Source organism: Uloborus diversus, chromosome 7 (genome assembly GCF_026930045.1).
Source record: "Uloborus diversus isolate 005 chromosome 7, Udiv.v.3.1, whole genome shotgun sequence".
NCBI lineage: Eukaryota > Metazoa > Arthropoda > Arachnida > Araneae > Uloboridae > Uloborus > Uloborus diversus.
Genome location: NC_072737.1, coordinates 143,958,892 through 143,981,034, shown reverse-complemented (window position 1 = coordinate 143,981,034; position 22,143 = coordinate 143,958,892). Strand labels below are relative to the sequence as shown.

The 22,143-nt window shown below is 34.4% G+C and overlaps 1 protein-coding gene across 2 annotated transcripts in view; it reads left to right on the top strand.

The window, feature by feature from the left end:
• The first annotated feature begins 14,782 nt into the window (after positions 1-14,782).
• The window catches only part of LOC129226500 (uncharacterized), a 65,649-nt gene continuing 58,288 nt past the window's right edge, over positions 14,783-22,143 (top strand). For both annotated transcript variants that reach the window (XM_054861110.1, XM_054861111.1), the window contains exon 1: positions 14,783-14,965. In XM_054861110.1, coding sequence (XP_054717085.1) covers positions 14,949-14,965 — 17 coding nt within the window. In that variant the 5' untranslated portion in view covers positions 14,783-14,948. The remainder of the gene's footprint in view (positions 14,966-22,143) is intronic.

Below are 22,143 nucleotides of genomic sequence, written 5' to 3'. Positions count from 1 at the left end.
AGTTTCTTTTCCCTAAATTTTATTTAAATACGTCTAAAAAATTTTCTTAAGCATCATAAAATACTTCGAAATATATTTTACCAATTCTACACTAACAGCGAAGTAATTAATAGTACATAATAGCCCCTGTTCTGTTTATTTTAGTGTTTAAACAAATATTTTACGTAGCTTCCTTCTTCGTCAACTCTCTTCTAACTAATGAGATAATTAAAAAGATTAGTTTCTTTAGATTTCAATTTAGATATCAAATCTAAAGTTTTCTTTAGATCTCTTACAGGATTCTAAGAATAATTATAAAAAAAAAAAAAAAAAAAAAAATTGAACTGCTAAATGAAGCCTTCTCGATATTTCCTTAGTAAACTAAACTATTTAATTTTGATCCGAATCTTGTTTCAATTGATCAAGGGTACATACTCATGAATATATTTTTTATTTAATACATGATGAAAATGATTTTAAACAATTTTATGGAACACACACACACACACATATATATATATATATATATATAGTATAGTATCACTGCGCTACCTGTGTTCCTGTGTATGTGAAACCACATACTTTACATTAATCTTGATGTTATTTATCATCGAAAATATCCAGCACCACAAATATGGGTGCAATTAATTTTTATTGATTTTTAATGAATTATTAGTAATAATCTATAATGCGCATAATGCATGATGAAGTCTAATTTTAATAACGTAATTCGCGATTTAATGAAAAATAGTTAATTTGGTAGTACATTGATAAAATCGCCTGCCCCCCCCCCCCCCCGAATCAGAATCCTGGCTAAGTCTTCGGGTCTTAATTTACCTTTTTTGATACTAGTGTCTCACCCATATTTTACGAGAATTATTTTGAATTCGAATAAAATGGAAAAACAAAACTTATCATGAGTGATTTCAAACGATAATTATTATGAAACTAAACCAAGTTTGACTACAACTTAAAATAATTTTATTAGAAGAAAATGGTAATCTATTTGAGTCATTAAATTCGTAAACTACTACAAAAAATCTTTTCCTGATTTGAAAGAGAAATTACTGTTATTCATTTACTTTAAAGTTTATCTTCAAAAAATTGTAGAAGAGAGAAAGAATCATGATTAATATTAATAATAAAATAAATTAATATTAATTCTAAGAAGTAAAAAACGAATTTTTCAATGAATAATGATTGAATTTAATAATATATAGCAATTATATTGGTTCAAAATAGTTATATATTTACATTTATAAAATATATACAACAACATAGAGGGAAAAATACAAATACTCAGAAACTGATTACCACATGGTAATACTTCATTTATACGTCTTTTATGAAAGAAATTCAATATCTCATGAAGCATTTTTAAAGCAATTACTGTTATTACAAGCAGATATTTCCCAAGTACTGTTACTCGTGTATAATGGAAAGATTTTGTAACTACTATGTTGATTCAAAATGCAAATAGCTGTGTACATAAATGACTACAATAAATACATATATTAAAATATTATTTTTGCAGAATATTAAAATAACTATAGAGGAATAAGTACGGAATATCAGAAGCTGGTTGATACATAACGTTTCTTTAATAACCCCCCAAAAAAATTATCCCCCCCCCCCCCCCCCATGAAATATTTTTAAGACCAAACCTTTACTTTAAACTGATATTTCCAAGAACTATTGGCTGTGACTTTTCAAATGGATACCACTGATGAACATTCAAAGTATGATCAACTATGTAATTACTGATGTTTATGATTCAAATAAATGAAATAAGCTACAATAAATACATATACTGAAATAATTGCATTTGTAGAATATATGCGTAACTCTAGATGGAAAAATATGCGTTACACGAAACTGAACATCAAAGATATGCACCGCCAACCCTTTCATGTTTTCGACTAGATGCTCAATTGAAGAAATTTCGAACTTATGTTAAGCAATTTTTGTTAAATATTTTGCTTCTTGTGTACAGGTAAGTATGTTTCATAAGAAGATTTTAAACTCGAAAAAAAATAAAGAATAACCACTCAGGTACGCAACTATAAAACGGAAATAATTATGAAGCGATACGAATTAATACGAATTGAAATGAAAAGATGCACAAGTCATCAAATATATTCATATCTTTTATTAATCTCCAATTAATTTACATTCTTAAATAATTTCATTCAATAAACATCACTGATTATGAAATAACAAAAAAATGCATAACATTTCGAATTCATAGGTAATTTTTATAAAACCACTCTGAAATCCATAACTATTCATAGGCGAACAGGATTCCCCAAGATAAAACCAACCTTGACTCCCAAAGGTTTCAAAAAAAAAAAACCCTCGAAAGCCCACAAGTTTAAGAGGGAGGGGGACACCCCTAAAGCGCACAGGTTTTAGTCCGTAAAAAATTAAGTAAAATAAAATAAATAAACCGAAGGTACACAGGTTCAAGGGATGAAAGAAAAACTGAGCTTAGGTTTGAGGAAGCAAGAAAAAAAAAGAAAAAGAAGAGGCTCAGGATTGAAGGGGTGCAAAAAAAAAAAAAAAAAAAAAAAAAAAAAAAAAAAAAAAAAACGAAGTCACACAAATTTGAGGGTGCAAAAAAGAAAATAATAATAACGAAGGTGCATTGAGGGCGCATCGGCCGGCGGGCCCGCCCGCCCCTATCACTGTCTGACCCCTTTTTTTCCAATTATACCAAAACCTATGTTGCAGTGCTCTTAATTTTAGTCATTTGTTATTTTATTTTTGCTTCTGTATTTTAAATTCATTATAAACTACACCCCCCCCCCCCCTCACCGAACGAAAAAGGGAAAACAATATAGGAAGGAATACTAAGAATTAAAGAATTTATTTCAAAGCACTGGGATAGTTTTTGAAAAATAATTTAAATGAAGTATGAAAAAATCTCCTGTTTCTTGGAAATGTCATGCCCAGGGCACGGGCAAAGGGAGCCCGTGCGATAAACAGTGCGAGCAGAAAAATTAAAATTGAAGATGCAAACCAGTATTGAGCTATTGAAATACGCAAGTCAGTGCTTCCAGGATGACGTCAGAGACGGCCGTTTCACCCCTCCTTTAGCCACGAAGCGGGGAAACTGAAAGATCAAAGACACGGTCCCACCCTCCTTTTCCTTCACCCTGTGAAGACGATCTCCATGCCCCACCCCAACAGGGGATAAAGAAGCTGTCCCCTCTTTCTCTATTGTCACCGGCGGGAGGCGTGGTTAACACGGAAATTCGTCAATTTTTTCAAAATTTTCCAGTTTTCCCCTCCCAATTACTCTTATCCTAATTTAAGTATGATAAAAAGAAAGGTATTTCTGAAAAGCCCAAACTTTCAAGAATAGCGCGTAGTTTTTCAATTTGAGCAAATGTTAGCTCTTGAGTATTTATGAAGCGTTTAAACAGAAAGCACCTCTTATTTTGTCAACTCATAAATTTAACAGCCATTTAATATTAAATTTTAACGGAAAATGAAAAATTAAAAAAGGCGCGTCATTTGTACTGCTGTGAAGAATGTTATGCAGAAAAAAATATCTCAAAATATTTAAATGCGAATTAGCAATCGGGAGGAAACTTCCCCGTAGACTTAACATTGACTTCTAAGTGCTTTTGAAAGTGAATTCATGTAGATGCGTGCTATTAGCTGTTAAATTAGCAACATCTGCTTTTTTTTTTTTTTTTCAAATTTGTGGTTTGAAAAGAAATAGATTGGAAAGGGATATTTCTGAGTCAAATTGTTTATTAACAATATAATGAACATTGTTACAATGCTGTCGAATGCGAAAAGTTGACATTTTTACCTTCCATTAGAAAAATATTTTTATACATGGATTAAATCGTATTCCAGATTCCAGATACTAAGTATTTTGCATCATTTTACATGTGTTTTATGTTACTACAAATGTACACACATAAAGTGCTTTCCACAGCTCAACAAACGTTTTTGAAAATTATTTGTGTCTTTAAGAGCCAGACTCGTCAAATTTCTTTAGAAGGCAGGTACACATTGAACATGTTATTCATAATATACAGTAAAATTCATCGAATTTCAGAATCGGGACTAGAAATTTATTTGGTTGAAACAAGTATTTCGTTGCATTAGTATACGTTGTAATAGGATTTTACTGTATTTTTCTTTAGAAAACTTCCTAAGAAGGAAAACGATGCATAATTTGACCCCAAATAGAATCATGAAACGTTTCTTATGGGGTCGCAATATTACTCCTTATTTTAAGACATGTACGATATTATACAGTTTTTAAAACATTACGTGAGAAACAAAATAGCATAATTTTTATTTTCCAGTGCAGCAATGCGAATTGTAGCTAATTTTTTTTTTATTAAAGACTATTTCCTAGCTTACATTTTGTGTCATAATTCCTGCGTTTTACATAAGTCCTGCGCTTAAGTTTTTATTTACTGCCAGAAACAATGAAAAAAAATAATAATTAAGTTGAAATACTTATTTTTAATTAACTGTTTTGGAAATAGCTTAAATATATCGATATTGTGATTAACTGCAAGTTTTGAGTGTTTAAATCAAGAAATCATGTACTTGTGTTATTCCATACTTTTTAGAGCGAATCCAGCTTGTACAGATAGTCTTTACAATTAAAAAACATGTTTTATATTTTTTTAAGTACGTTGCTTAAATATTATTTCTCCAACAGCGCTATCATTTTTGGAAAACAACTAAAATTCAGGACAATATTTATTCTTCCAGAAAAAAAAAATGTTTTTTTTTTTTTTTTTTTTTTTTTTTTTTTTGAGCAATTGCGAATGCTTATTATCTTTACTTGACCAAAGCTGATGTTGCTCTGATTTTTCAGATTGTCATGATGACAAGAATAACTCTAGCTCGTTGTTTTAATATTTACAAAGAAGTCAAATTTTCGTCGCCATGGTTACTAATTGTTTGTGTTCATTCAAGGTTTAACTTAAGTAGATTTTACTTTTAAAAGGGGAGGGGGTGTAAAATTACATTTCAGAAAAAAAAAAAAATCAATGTGTATGAAATTAAAAACAAAATTTCATCCAAATACAAAATTTCCAGATTACTAATACCGACATTTAAGATTGATAAGAAAACAAAAATACGGCTTTCTGATGTCTTCAGAAAGTTTTCACAATAGAAATAGTTTTTTTTTTTTTATTTATCTTTTTAAGAATTTGGAAGCTGTATTTTTGGAGAATAAAAATAATTTTCAAAAACATTTATTCAGTTGCGGAAAACATTCCGTACACCAACATACTCATTAAATACATAGAAAATCATGAAAAATATATTAGTAATTTAATATGATTCGGTTAATGTAAAAAACACACCATGCTAGAATTACTAAGCATTGTATGTATTAGTTTTAATGACGTTTTCAGCCTTAAGATGTGAACAATATAGAATGGGGGTTACAAGTTTTCACTGCTTTCTATTTTCATTCTCAGAAGCTAGATCAGTATTTTAATACAATGTAGAAAAAATTAATTACGGGCATTAATGGTTTTCAGGTCACATAAGCACCCCCCCCCCCCTCCTCCCTTAAAAAAAATCATTAAAGATCGTCTTAAACTTTGTTTTTATGACTTTAATTTCGAAAAATTTCGGGAATTGAGTTTGCGAAAAGTCCTTCTTTGACCATAAAAAAAGTCGTCTAAAATTGCATTTTTGGAACTTTGATTTCAAAAACCTGCATGTCCCAGAACGTTACTAAAGATGGCCTACAATCATGTTTATAACACTTTGAAAATTTTGCCTCCCCCCTAACATCACACTAAGACTGCGTTTTTAGACTATTTCGAAAAATTTCGGGGAAAGCTTCCGAACTCCCCGTTTCCAAATACTACCAGAGATCGTTTAAAACTGCATTTTGAAAATTTTATTTTCGAGAAAATTAAAAGGCATAGCCCCCAAACAGAGTGCTTGGAAAAATAGGGAGTATTTCTGAGTAAATAGTATGCTTACGATAAAGATCATATTAATTACATATAGAAATGGTTCCCTCTCCTAAACAAGAAGCTAAATCCTTTCTCTCGCTGTACTTACATATTACTAGGAGTCAATAGAATAGAAAATGTGGGATCTCAAAAAAGATTTTTGTTCAGTACGAATGAAAAAATTACTAGTAACAGGGGTCGAAGTGGTCCTATATATCCTATATTTTCAAAAAAAAAAGCATGAAAATCGTCCTATATTTTTGGAAAATGTCCTATATTTCCTATATTCCTGTTTTTTATCCAATTTATTTCTTTAAAACAACAGTAAATAAACTATCTGACTTCGGATTTTTCGTCGAAAGTACGTGTGCAAACGAATTTCAAATTAAAAAAACGCAACTCACTAAATCCTGCAACAGGCATCTTCTCTCATTGTCTACAGCAATATGACGTCACTGTAGTGGGTGGAGTTTCGAGAACGAATTCTGAAGTTGGTTTTAGAATTTTGCGTTTGGCAACAGCAGTTTGTTTTGTTTTCCAGCGTGATTTTCGGTTTTTGTTTTCGCATGTATATTTGTGTTTAGTGCATTTTCTGATCGGAATGTTCTAATAGTCTTTTTGCAATCTTTTCTTTTTGTGAAATTTTATAGCACAAAATATCTATATTTGTGCTACAAAGCATTGGTTATTTCCTGTTAGTTCTCAACACAAAGACGGTTTTTATTTATTTATATAAGCTATGTTTGTGACACTTCTATCCCTGAAAAAATTGTGAGTTGCTGTATTAATTATCAATAAATTTCACTTTGTTCTTTTTTTTTTTTGTCTACAAAGTACACTTTTTTCAAAAATTATTCTTTCAACTACAGGAAAGTCATTTCAGGTGTAAGTTATAATTTTGTTTGAGGGTTTTTTTAAAATAAAATCATTGATGAGAATAAATAAATAATATATATGTATTATATCTTTTTTCATAGCGAAACTATTCATATAATGTGTCCTATATTTGTCCTATATTTTATGTGGAAAATGTCCTATATGTGACAAGTCGATCACTTCTACCCCTGCTAGTAATTATTTGATTAGAACATTCATTTTATTCTGTGACTGAAGACACGATACTATAATTTTTCGGCACAGAAATGCGTAATACAGAACTTTTTTTAAAAAAAAAAACAGTTTGTCTTGGTTTTTCTTTTTCTTTTTTTTTTAATTGTGAAATACCCTTACTTGATCTTAAAATTGCTTTCCTAAATGTAAGCTGTTCATTTTCATTTTTGTCGTAACTTTATATATTTCCTGCAAATCTGTTCTTGCCCTTTTTTTATTTTTTATAATTGATTCATTAAATGCAAGATGCATGAAAACGAGGCAGAGCGATAAAAACTTTAAAATCTGGCAGAGCGAGGCGTTAAGATTTTTTTAACCTAAGTATTTCGAGATTTTTTTTTTTTTTTCAGGCAGATATATATCTAGGTAATATTTTGGTACCTCCTGGGAAAAAGGACAACCCTTAATATTTATTATGACAACTAACGAGGATCAGATACTCACAAGACTTATTAGAAAATTTTAATAAAAACTCAATGTGTTGAAGCAGAACCCCAGCAGCACAGCAGTATCGGCCAATGTCATAACCACGGTGTTTGGTAGATTGGCCAATATCGGGTAAAGTTGGGTCGGCCAGCGTAAAACGGCTAACTTTTTTACAATATTGGGCAATACTCGTTGCCAGTATTGGCCAATACTGGCAAATCAAAATTGGCTAATGTTGGCCGGTTATTTTACCCCAGTATTGGCAGATACTCGGAGCGAGTTTTGGCCAATATCGGTTAGTTGGGTTGGCCAGCGTCGAACGGTTGACTTTTTAACAATATTGGGCAATACTTGATGCCAGCATTGGCCAGTACCGGCAGAACTAAATAGGCCAATACCGGGTAGCAATCTCTTTTGCCGCATTGGCCGATACTCGAGCTACTGCCCAATGGGACCAGGTGACACTGGCCGATTATATATGTAGCTATTAGCCAGTGTTGGGTAATACTGCTAAAACAGAATTCAGTCTTAAAAAAAAATCGGCATACAGGCTTCCATCCTTCAGTTTTAGGGTTTTGTTTTACCTCTTTTAATTGAAGGATGGAAATCTGTGTGACGATTTTTTTTCTTCAAAAAACGGAATTCGTCTTTACTGAGAAGTGGCACCCATAGCTATGAAGCTTTGACACTGCACTAGAGGTATAAAACCCAAAACTGTGCTTTTGTGTTTTATTCCTAGCGCACTGGTCAAAGGTCCCTCGACCTTTCTGTCTTAAAACGATATAATTTACGGCTACAATAACTAGACTAGAGGAAAATTGACTGTTTATCATTTATTTTATAATTAGATTACTGACAGTAATATCTTTCACTTTTTATGATTTTTAATGAGCACAAATTACTTTTTTTACGCCAAATGTTAAGATTGGGAGAAATTAAGATTCATTATTGTTAAGAGTAAGGATCAGATTTAAGCATGATAGTTCTTCCCATTGACAGTATTTCCATCATAAATGTTTTTGTTCGCTCATTCGATCATATAAATGACATAATCGAAATCCTTATTTTTTTCTTAATTAATATTTTGGAACAATTTATACATTTACAAGTTCATTGAGAAAAATTTTTTTATTCATTTTTTTTACATATTATAAGCTAGGTAATATGTAAAAAACATACATATAATTTATAACATAAATATGTTTCCTTAAAACATACATATATATTGTGTTTATATATTATCAACTTTTTGTCTTCGTTTCAACCATTCAGTGTCCTTTATTTGATACTGTGAGACCGATGATCCCAATCTACAGCTCCAGCAAGTATCTGCCGATTCTGCGGCTGATAGCATTTGTATTCGCAGCATCCCACTTAATTTTTACACTTGCTAAAGAGAGAAAGAAAAAAAGCAGTCACTTAAAATATAATTACACTTTTTTTTTAAACTCTGCAATGTGCAAAGCAAACACATAGTAAGGATTACTACTTATAACCAACATGTAAATTGTAAACTACATACAATGAACTCTCGTTTTTTGCAGGGGTTACGTTCCACAGAAACGCCGTGTAAAAGAAGACTTAACAGTAATGTTAAAATAGGTTAGGTGATAAAAAATATGTACTAATTCCAATACAAATACACAATGGACATGAAGAAAATATGAATTAACTTAGGGAATATGAATAAGAGCTGTTTATGATATTCCTTTGGCAGTCATTTTTCTATGCAGGGCTTTTCCTTTGTGGGACATGAGCACATCCATGGTCACTTGCATCATTTCCATGATGGGATCTTCCTTTATAAACAAATCAGAAAGATCCACTGTCAAAATATGGCTCAAAATTTAAATGTGGAAGCCCCTTTCGGACGAGTATTATCAATGTTGGTATTGTTGTTGGTTTTGTTCTTATTTGTCACTTCTAAAAGCTTTTTTTCAAGTGAGCTATGAATTGTGTGAGTTTAATAACATTACTTCTGAAAAGAGCTCTAAAAATGTCTCCAATGGCTCAAGCTCCCTCATAAGCATGCCAAAATGCAGTTTTCATTTGTTATATACAATCTTAGAAGTTTGAAATATGAAAATTTTGAAAAACTTTATGCATTTTAATGCTGCATCTGCATAAATCAAAACTCATCCATAAATAATGAAATAACGGTGTCAAATCTTAAACTGTGTGTAATGAAATCCGTGTAAAATGAGGGTATTGCAAATTAATTGGTAGTTAATCTGACATAAGTAGTGGTGCAACAAGAATGGTTTGAAGGTCAAACTCTCCCCAGAGTTCTTAGCTTCAACATATACTGCTAATTCTATTACTGCAGAAACGGTAGAGTTAGCAATTTGCTACCAATTAGATAAAATTAGACACACCAAGACTATAGACCTCCCCTCCCATTCAGGTAAAAATTCTTGCTGCTCCAGAGTAGAAACTCGATGCAACGCTATCCGATACAACGATAATCCCTCTACTACGATAATATTTCGTGGTCCCGTTGAACTCCCATAGGAATTAATGTTGTCCTTCTCTCAATATTGCGATATTCTCTACAGCAATAAACTCCCGTAAAATGATATTTTTTTAAAATTTTCACCCCCCCCCCTTTATTACGATAATTTGGTTTTTAAATAATGAAAAATATCTTATTTTATCAACTTTTGCCCTTTTTTTTCGGTTTTTCCGAACAAGAGAAGACTTACTGCTAATTGCGTACTTATTCCTTTTTTACCACCGCAAGAATTACTAAAAATGTTACATACCCATTTTTGAACTTCAAGTTTTAGTAAGAACAGCAGATAAATCATATTAACAAAATGCTCAAGGAATCCAACAAAATGGTGATAAGAAACAGAGTTGTAGTACAACAAATTAAAAATTCCTTTTTTAAATCTGTAATAATTGAACTCAATCCTAGGACAGGAGAATGACATGAAACCTGGGGACAAACTTTAAAATGACGTACCTTGATTTTTTAAATAATTAAATTTAGTTCAAGGATGTTCTTTTACACCTTTAAGTATGCTTAATTTAGTGCTACAAATTAGATTTGTGGAATGTTGATATAACATTTTTAAACAACTTAAGTATATTTGAGAAACGAATGGGGACACGCCAAAAGAGTGACTTTCTGGTTTTTCAAAAAAATTTCTAGCCAAAAATAAATGAGTTATTGTTTTAATTGGAATGAAATAACATCGAAAAAGTTATTTCTAACTATTAAAAAAAAAAGAAAAAGAAAAAAAATTGTAGGCCAAACAATCCTTTGTGTTAGGCTCCTGGGACATAATATTGTTAGGATTTCAGAGAATCACCCAAATACATTTAAACTTAGGTAGTGCATGTACTATAAATAACTACTAATTTTGACTACTAATTTAATAATAACTACTAATACTAATTTTGACTACTAATTTAATAATTACTACTAATACTAATTTTGTCTGACCAGTCCAAATTTCGAGTAGTTTTTTGTGAAATATTGCATTAAAAAGATACTCTCATAAGATGCACAGTGGCTCCCAAAAGTGTTCGTACACCTTGAAATTTTGTAGTAAAACTAAATTAAGGCAAAACTAAATTCGAATATGAAGTCCTTTTTTTTTTCACATCACAACTGATTTTATTTTTGAAATTTGTCAAAAAACGAAGAGATAGAGAAACACTACGCCACAGAAGTCACCGTACGCTGAAATATTTTGGAATAAATTCATGATAAAAATTTTCATAGGTCATTTTTTAAAATTATTTTTGCATTGTGTTGACACTATAAAGTCATTTGGCTTGAATTTTTGCGCATTTTCCCCCTAATATTCTGCTTATTATTTTTAAATGGCTGGTATTCGTGAAAAAGCAACAAAGAGCATTCGAAATTTGATTTTTTCCCTCTCACAGTAGTGGTAAATTGGTTTGAAATGTCTCTAAATTAGTTAATGTATACCATTCTATAGTAAAGTGCTTAATAAAATGCTTTTGAGAACGGAATCGGATCAAAAGCAAGATTAGAAAAAGTCAACCGGCAAAGCTAACAAAGCGTGATCGGAGATTTACTGTTAAAAAAATATGAAAAATACACATTTGAGTGCTGTAAAAGTTTCTGCAGAATTCAATGAAAAAAATTGCATTTAATTTTCTCCCAAAATTGTTTGCCAAGTTCTCTGATTAGCTGGATCAAATAAGACCTTTTCCCGCAGAAATTTTCTCGTTCTTGCGAAAAACAGAAAACTTATGCTTTCCGCTGCAAAATCAATGATAAATAAGCTCAAAATGTTTTGGAATAACGTCTTACTTACAGATGAAAATAAATTCAACATTTTAGGTTAAATTGTTGTAATTGTAAATAGAAGAAAAAATGAAGAATTTAATCTTAAAACTAAGTTGGATTAGTTTATCAGGACGGTGAAGGTGTTCTGGTGTGATGGTACATGTAAGCATCAGGACTTGTTAGTTTGGAATTTTTTGATGAAATAGTGAATCATGCTGTTCATTTGAATATTTTTAAAAACAATTTTTAACTATTAGCCCAAAATTTGGCTATCGGGAACAACCTTGTATTTTATCAAGATAAAGATGAGAAGCACACGGTTTTCAACGTTTGCGTCTGGTGCCTAAAAAATTGTCCTTAATCTTAGAAATATCTCCTCAATCCCCAGATTTAAACTTATTAATGTAGCATATTTAGAGATATCTGGTGGCTAGATTACGAAAATACGGCATTGAAACGAAAAGCGAACTAGAAACAGTAAGACTCGAAGTACGGTTGAACATTTACTCAGAAATTGCACAAAAAAAGAAAGGAAGAACAATGATATCTATTCTCAGACGTTTAAAAGGTGTTATTGGTATACTGCACAAACTTAGTAAAAAGTTAGATTATTTTTCTAATATATAGATATTTTTTCAAAGTGTACGAAGACTTTTGTGAGATAAAGTTTCTGGCACTTTTTGATTCTTGATTTCTTAAAAATCTAGTTTTATTATGTTATTAAAACTTTTCATGCAGTTTTGTTGAAAATAGATCATAGATCTTATAATTAAATACCTATTCCAAAATATTACTTTTAACCAATGAATAGGGGCGTATTTCATTGAAAATCGTAAGTGTATGAACACTTTTGGGAGCCACTGTTTAGGAATTTCATTCGGAAAATTGAAAAGTAACCCCATCTGAATGGTATAAAACCGGGGCGCCCCTGCAGGCATTACACTTAACAGATAGGTACTTACCAATCATTGTCTTTTGTCTTTTTGAAGACGGTTCCGTGGGATGCTGATAGTGGCACCTGGATGTTGATGGTGGTTCAGTCGATAAAAAATGCTGAGGTTCATTTGATGTAGAAGGTTTGCTACATTTTCCCGTTTTAAGCCACCTCTCCATAGTTGTAATCGAATGTGTAAAAAAAGTATAATAACCAAAATAGGAGTTCTCTTCAGGTCACTACTCTCAAAGAAATCAAAAGATCACATGAAATTATCTTAATTTTTCTTGCAACTTTTCCCAACAGAAGAAGCTTATTTTATTTCTGTCTTTTTTTCTGGTCATCTTGAGCTTCTGGACCGTGGTAGCCCGATCGGTAGAGTGTCGGATTCGGGCCTGGAGGGTCCTGAGTTCGAACCTCGATAGTCGAAGACCCACCGTCGTCATTAAAGGGGACTGGGCGACGTTGAATATGCTCGTGGTCTCAATGTCCTCCAAAAGTGAAACGATACCTCTGGGGGTGCTAGCACCAGGTAGCTATTAGCTCCTGGACTAGTTCTAAATTCTCATTAACTGTTCGATCCGGTGATGGTGCTGCCATCTATCGGTATATAAAATAATGGAGGCAAGGCACTTAGTATGCAGCCCTCGACATAAATACAGTTGTAGTCAGTTGTGACTCTGAATAGGAATAGGAATCTTGAGCTTCTTTTTTCGTTGGTCCATTGGAAGTGACATCACATTATCCATCTTTCTGCTGGCTTACGATTTGCTTTTGAAATTACTCCTTAATTTTTAGACTCCTCCCCTTTTTTTCCTGTAACGTAACGCTTTTTCGGTCAAATTTGAGATGCTGCAAACACATTTAAGAAACCTCGCTTCGGTAAAGTACTTTGAAGCCACATGTTGAATAGTTTTAAACACACGAAGCGTCTCTCTCCTTTCCCTTTCTACCCCAAATTTAACCTTTGACCAGAAAAGTGGTCTTCTAAATTTCTTAGCATCCTTTGGCGACGGTGTTCTTGCCAGCTGCAAAAAACCGCCAAAGAGGTCTGGCGTCTCATTTTGTTTGGGTAACATTGGGGTCGATGTAAGTTGAATCGAATTGGAGAAACAAACACTGCAAAACTCGAAACAGAACCTTGCAAGCGCCGAGAAACGAGATAAGAAAGAAAGGAGCCGAAACTCAGATCCCCGTCTTCTGCTGACTTATTAGCGCTTTAAGCGCGAGAGCCGAAAAAAGGGGGGGGGGATTGTCCATCTGATTTCAGTACCTCAAAGTTGTTCAGTTGTTTCCCCCCAAATAGCAACAAATACGCTGGAATCACTTCCAAGCTGGGAACGCCGGGGACACGACTTGTGTTTTCAATACGGGACCGGACATAGGATACTTTTTGTGAGTTAAGGCATGGCTTCCTGCCATGGTTAAGGGATCCCCCTGTTAACAATTTATTATCCCGCTAACACATCTCTACTCTGTGATGGTTGACATTGCACTCGGAAGAAAGTGTCACCTTTCTTGCATCCTCCACTGAAGCTATGCGCTGAGAGCAGAGCAATGCTATGTCATTGGATTTCGCTTTCCGTTCACTTTACACATCGCCTATTTTGTTTTACAGTTCTTTTTTTCGATGTTCATTTCGTTTTGTTTGATATGAATTAAACATGGTAAATTATGTATTATGCAACTGTTCAAAGTTTTTTTTTTGTCAAAACAATAATAATTTCTTCCAAAATAATGAATTTCATCTTGACAATTATCGATGGGGTCCAAATTTCAAATATTGAGGGGGTCTGGTTCTCAAATATTGGGGGGGGGGGGGGGTCCGGACTCCTTGGACCCCCCCGCCCACGACGCCCATGATGTTGATGACACTAAAACTCGACATTAGCTACTAAACAAAAAAAGAATAAAGAAAATCGGTTCAAAAACGAGAGAGGAGAAAATGGTACCAGCGGCTAAGCGGAACTTCCCATTCCTTTTGAAATGAAGAATGAAGCGGGAGCCATTGAACACTAGCGCCGCTAAAGGCGGTGGAAAATTGATATAGCTCCACCTTTTCTACAACGTCACGAAAAGATCGTCTCAGAATTTAGACCTTGGTTCATGACGCAACAACAGCGAAAGTAGCACGACGGGACGGCATGTTGTGCGAAATACGAAGGTTATATATTCAATAGGACTGTTTAATCTTTTTTTTTGTATATTTTTGTAACAAATCCCTAGATTTTTCTTTTTTGACAAGTACATACTTATCAGACATCAGAACACAACATCAGAAATCATGCTCCAACGTGTACGGTATGTAGAAATTTCCTTTGATTTATATAACTGGCAAAGTAATTGCACATGAGCCGGTATAAAATCCTTATTGTTTTCTTTTAATCTTACGGATGTTCTATTGTTTTGCGAAAACTGGGACGCAGATGTCCCTCTGGCTGGTTCAAATGATCCCATAAGATAGAGAATAGTTTAGCTCTTCATTGCATTTTGACAATTGTTATTTTATTACCGCTGGGCTAGATCTGTTTCTTGTTAAATCATACCAGTGTGGAACATTTGGCAGATCGAATCCTCCCCAAACTTGGAAAATTTATCTCGGAAAAAAAAAGTTGAGATTCTTCAAAGATATGCCGTATTTTTTTAAGAATAATGTGGGGAATTTAAATAAATACTTGATTGAATGTGCTTATAAAACATGTGTATGTGTGTGTATTTTATCTGAACTAAATGTGCTTTTGTAGTTGTTCAAAATTTTTCCACGTGCAAAAAAGAAAAAAAATATATTTTGCTATCAAATGGTAAAATTGTTGTGATTACTCGCAGATATTTAATTTTTCAGATATATATATTTTTTAAAACTAGAAACATCTGAGCCTCAAAGCAGAATACCGTAATTTCCTGCGTATTATCCCCGGGCGGCCTATAATCCGCTGCTCCTAAAATTGACCTGAAGAAAAATAAAGTTTGAATTTAACATACCATTTGAGCAGCTAAACTAAAAACGTGAAAAGGTACTTTGAAGGCATAATCAAAATTAATCTGAAATACAATCTATATATAATGATTTCTTCTTCAAATCATAGTATTCTAATTACTTGAAAAACAGAGTCAAGACAAAAGAGCAAGCAGTCTTATCTTGTAAAATAAACAACATTCAGTCGGCGTACGGTCTATCTGTGAATGGGAGCGTTGGTGCTAAGAAAAAAAAATAAATCACAGATAATCCCTGGCAGCGTATAATCCGCACCTCATAAACTTTGCCTGTTTTAACAGATTATACGCAGGAAAATACAGTACTTCTAAATTTGCGACGTATGTCGCAGAACAGATACCTGAGTTGCAGAACAATTCTGTTCAAATGTGAGAGGAAAACTGACTAATTTTCTGCCGAAATTCTGCCAATTTCAGTGATTTTTTCTGCAGAAAATTTGCAGAAACCGTGGTGCCGAAAATCTGCAGAAACCGCGATGCCGAAAATATGCAGAAACTGCGGAGCAGAAAATCCGTAGAAACTGCAGATTTTCTACAAACATCTTCCAATTCAAGATAGAATTCTGATGATTTCTTAAAATTAGAAGGAAGAAATGCTCGCACATTACGATAAAATAACAATAATATCTCACAAATGACGATAATTTGGCAGAAAGCTCGCAATGTTGAATTCGATAAGTCCTTTGTATGACTTTCCCAATCAATCTTCATCCACTGCAATTTCCACCATACACGTACTTTTTGGAAACATGCCAACATTGAAACACGTCCATTACCGGAAATTGCATGTCTTGTTTGAGATTTCAATCTCTTTCCATCCAGAAAATATTTAAGTTATTTAGAAAGTTTTGAAGTGTTTATTATATGCAACCCAAACTTGACTCATTTTATTTATTATTTTAGTAACTTATTTATTTAGTAACATTATTTTAATTGCTCCTTCATGCCATGTAAAATTAACCAAAAAAATGTCAGTTGCCACCTAGGTTCAATTTTTGTAAAATTTTGTATCTTTGCCCTTTTTATGCATTTTAGAAAGCCAATAAACTATTTTTCGAGAATCTCAATTGGTTTAGATTTGACACCTTGTTAATTCCATGATAATTTCGTAATTACTCATCTATCGTATGATAATTTTGCTCCGGAAAAGTTCTTAAAATTGAAATAGAAAAAGAACAAAATCAAATTTTTGAAAAATCGCTTCGTTATGCACACACCCATGCTACAAACTAAAACTTTGTGCCTAATTTCATGAAAATCGGCCAAATAGTCTAGGCGCTATGCGCGTCACAGAGATCCAGACATCCTGCAGACAGAGACTTCGAGCTTATTATTTATTAGTAAAGATTTCAGTAATTTCTTTATTTAGTAACATTATTTTAATTGCTCCTTCATGCCATGTAAAATTAACAAAAAAAAAAAAAGTGGTTTGACACCTAAGTTCGGATTTTTATAAAATTTTGTATCTTTGCTCTTTGCTCTTTCTATGCATTTTATAAAGCACTAGAAGACCTGGCAGACGTTGTTCTGTTCAAACTTCGTAAATTGAAAAGTTGAAAAATTTCAATAAACTACGAAGTATCTGAACAGTTTTGTTGAAAAAAATATGTAAATAGAAAATGTTTTAAGCTGCTTGGTGTCAGAATGTGTATGTTTATTATAACTTGATTTATCTAGTGCCCACTGAGCAGTTGTTTCCTCAACTATTTTTTCTCTTGTACTTGAAAGATCTTCATAGATTGTATGTATGGTTTGTTCCTTCAGCCATACTCAAAGGATAAAAATCATCCCCTGATATTAAGTATAAAAAAACTAACTAACCATGTAAAAAAAACGGGAAATCCCACTGCAACGTCCCTCATATGAAAAAGATGAAAACAATCAAATGAATATTGTTTTAAAAAAATGATAAAGATAAAAACAGTACCTTTATTCAGGGTACTGTTCAGGGGCGAAAATCACCCCCCCCCCCCCCTCCCGATATGAAATAACGTTCGTCAACTAAAATGACTAAACACTCTTGAAAAACCAAAAACAACTCTTTGCAATTTAAAATATTTCACCAAATGAACAAAAAAATACAATAAATTACATTAACAGTAGTAAACAAATAATCATGCAACTGTGTTGTTATGGCCAATGTCGCCAAGCCACCACGTTCCTGTAATCTAGCCGATCAGTGAGCGAAGCAAACTCCGACCGATTAGTGATCCCATCTTTTGAACGAAAACTTCATATATTTGCCTAATTTGTTTTTTCCACCAAAGCTAAAAACCTCCCACTGCACTGATCTTGTGTGTACAGAACTACCCCCGTTGTATTTTATCTGGGCGAAAATAAAATTTGTTTAGTCTTCAAATTCCACCATCTTTTCCTTTAATAATGTACTGATTAGTTTGATAATCCTTAAACTATTCTTGCCATTGGTGCAAAAACTCAGATGGATTTGAACCGAGAAACAAATGTTGTTACGTACGGTACCAGAGTTCATACACTTTTGGTTAAAAAAAGTTCCCTGACTTTTCCAGGTTGTTTTTTAGAAAATTCCAGGTTACTCGCTTCATTTAAAATTTAAGTTCAAATAGTAATATTTTCAAAATAATTAAAATTGTTTAAAGTAGCAATGCAGAAGAACTGAAACTTCTGCCCTTAGATTAAAAAAAAAAAAACTTGGAATTTTTTTTTCCTTTGTTTTCTCTGTCAAAATTTTAATTTTTTTTTAAACATTTTGTTCAAAATTGTTTTAATTTGTTTACTATTTGTTGAAAACAGAGTACTTTCACCTTATTTTAGCGTTTCTTTGATGACAAGCGTAATATTATAGTGTTTTGCTATAGTCCTGCAGCAACCTTTTAGCATCCCCTTTTCGTTTACAATACTTCTTTTTATTTTCTTATTAATAGGTTACACAAAACATATTGAGCAAAATGCAAAGCTAAATTTCAGTATAAATATGATTAACTTGTTGCATCGATCAGCATACCATGTAATGCATAGTAACAAAAATCAACATCCGCCGATCATAGGCCAGTGCCAATAATTTTTTTTTTCACATATTAAAGGACGCTTACATAAAAATTTCAAATTTTCTTCTCCAGAAAGTAATAGTTAATTTTCAAAAATTCATAACATTTTGCACATTTAATGGTATTTTCAATAGTTCACATTAATATTGTAACGGATTCGGTGCGACTTCCACTTTCTTGAAATGAAGACACAGTTCTTGATAAAAACACAGGAAATTTATTTACACTATGTACAGGAAAGATCTTCAACAACTGCTAAATTATTCATCAGCAATTAAGCAATTATCACACAACACCGTAAACTCAACGTTTACACACGTATTTACTTCCAAATACGAAAACAACACAGCGAAAATGCCTCGCAATAAACAGAGCAAAAATGCACTCAGTTCGAAATCTCAATCGAAACTAAACTGTTTATCCATCGCTAACGGCTTAAATACACCAAAAAGAAATTTCTCAAATATTCCACACGCTTCTGTAAAGTAGTAGACCGTTATCAATGAAAAGAAAGAAAATAGGGGTCGTACACTTTAGCCGAATGAAAAAGGGGTTGTATATTCATTACGGGAAACTATTTACAGGTTACGTTCCTACAATAATTACTATTTACAGAATTTGTAACATTGCCCCCTTCCTAAGGACTGCACGTCCCGGGCAGTACAATCCCCAGAAAGGGTGCCAAACTTCTATCACAAGTTTACAAATATACACATTAATTAATAACTATCAGATACAGAAAACACAATAATAACAAGAAATATTACTAAACATTAAAAGCAAAAATTATCTACAACTTTTATGTTATCAACCATGGTTGTTTACGTAATACTCATGAACTATGGCCATAGTATGGGGCTAACCGATCATAATGTACAACCCTAGGTTTTGCATTAGGTGATTTTTGGATCCTCACTACGACGTCATTTAGTCGGTTAAGGACTTTGTAGGGTCCATCCCAATGCGACTGCAATTTGGGTGAAAGACCTTTCCGTCGGATGGGATTCCATAACCAAACCTTGTCGCCTTCGTTGAATTCATGTCCAGTAGACCTTGTGTCGTATCGGGTCTTCATCTTCTCCGCCGCGATGTTGATTCGCTCTCGTGCGAAGTTATGAACGTCTTCCAACCGGGCCTGGAGATCCTGGATGTACTCCTCAGGCGATGCAGGCGCATCCGGAGGACGACCGAAGACGAGATCACAAGGTAGCCGAAGCTCTCGTCCGAAGAGCATCTGAGATGGGGCATATCCGGTAGTCTCGTGGACAGCACTGCGGTAGGCCAGCAGGAACAAAGGTAGCTTCTTGTCCCAATCCTGTTGATTTCTGGAGACCATAAGTGAGAGATTATTTAGGATTGTGCGGTTAAATCTCTCCACCATGCCGTCCGATTGTGGGTGTAGTGGTGTTGTCCTAGTTTTCTCAATTCCGAAAATTTGACATAGGCCCTTAAACACAGCAGAGATGAAATTCCTCCCTTGATCGGAATGAATCTGCAAAGGTGTTCCATATCTCGAGATCCAATGTTGGACTAGAGTCTCTGCTACGGTGGTAGCCTCTTGATCTGGAATGGGATATGCTTCCGGCCATTTGGTGAAGTAGTCGATGGAAACGAGAATGTATTTGTTCCCATCAGCAGTTCTTGGTAGAGGACCCAGGATGTCGATCCCAATTCGTTCGAAAGGAGCTCCAACGTTGTACAGATGTAGCTTCCCTCTGCTTCTCTTCTTCGGTCCTTTACGAGCAGCACAGGCGTCACAAGAATGGCACCACTTCTCCACGTCATCCTTCGCCTTGCTCCAGAAGAAGCGCTCCCGAACTTTATTGAGGGTTTTCAAGACACCAAAATGTCCTCCAGTCGCACTACTATGTATTTCTTTCAGAACATCTGAAATCCTTGATCGGGGAAGTAGTAACTGCCACCTAGATGTTTTGCCGTCGTCAGATTCCCATTTCCGGTGTAGCACGCCGTTCCGTAAATGGAGTGAGTTCCATAAAGCCCAGTATATTTTTGTTGCAGGACTGAAGATAGAAACGTCCTGCCAGCTAGGGCGTCGACTGTCACTTTCCATGAACTCCAAAATTGGTTTTATGTCGGGGTCTTCAAGTTGATCTTTTCGAACTTGGTCATCACTCCATGGATCAGGTTCTGATGATGTTGGAGTCACTGTCACCTGATAGGCGGTAGCGCTAGTCGTTCCATACTGTTTCTCGATTCGGGAACAATAGTGGCAGTTCTCAGGACAAGGTCTCCTTGATAAAGCGTCAGCATTACCGTGAGATAACCCTTTTCGATGCTTGATCTCCATGTCATATTCCTGGAGCCGCTGTATCCATCTGGCTATCTGGCCTTCCGGATTTTTGAAGTTCAAAAGCCAAGTTAATGAGGCATGATCTGTCCGAAGCAGAAATTTTCGGCCGTAGAGGTAATGATGGAAGTGTTCTACAGCTTTCACTATGGCCAGTAACTCCTTTCTGGTGACGCAGTAATTCCGCTCCGACTTTGATAAGCATTTGCTCCAGTAAGCGATGACATGTTCATTTCCGTCAATTTCTTGGGATAAAACAGCTCCGATGCCCTCGTTGCTCGCATCTGTGTCCAGGATGAAGGATTTTTCAGGCTGAGGATAGGCGAGGATAGGCGTTGATGTTAAAGCCTCCTTCAGTCGTAGAAATGCATCTTTGCATTCTTTGGACCATTCAAACTTTTGCTTGCTCTCCGTCAGCTTATGCAAAGGTCGTGCAATGTTGGAAAAACCCTTCACAAACTTCCTGTAGTACGTGCAGAGCCCCAGGAAACTTCGCAGCTGATGGATGTTTTCGGGACGACTCCAACTCTTGACCGCGGATACCTTTTCCGGATCGGTTTGTACACCCTCAGAAGAGATGATGTGACCAAGGTAGTTCACTTCCCGCCGGAACAAATTACATTTGGACGGGCTTAACTTCAGATTGGCTTCCTTAAGCTTTTGCAGCACCTTCCTAAGATTTGCCAGATGTTCTTCGAAGCTGCGTCCCACGATGATGATATCGTCTAAGTAGACCAGACAGGATTCGTAAGAGAGTCCTCTTAACACTGTCTCCATAAGACGCTCGAACGTAGCTGGTGCATTGCAGAGGCCGAAGGGCATCACTTTAAACTGCCATAAGCCTTGTCCAGTTGTAAACGCTGTCTTCTCTCGATCCTCAGGATGTATCTCAACCTGCCAGTAGCCGCTCTTCAAGTCCAGGGTCGAAAACCACTTGTGTCCGGAAAGAGTGTCCAAGGTATCGTCTATCCGTGGAAGAGGGTAACTGTCTTTCTTGGTGATTTCATTCAGTCGTCGGTAATCGACACAAAATCTGGTGGAGCCATCTTTCTTTCGGACCAAGACGATGTGAGAGGCCCAAGGACTGGATGACGGTTCGATTACATCATTCTCCTTCATCTCTTTCAGGAGGGTTTCGACCTCTTCCTTCT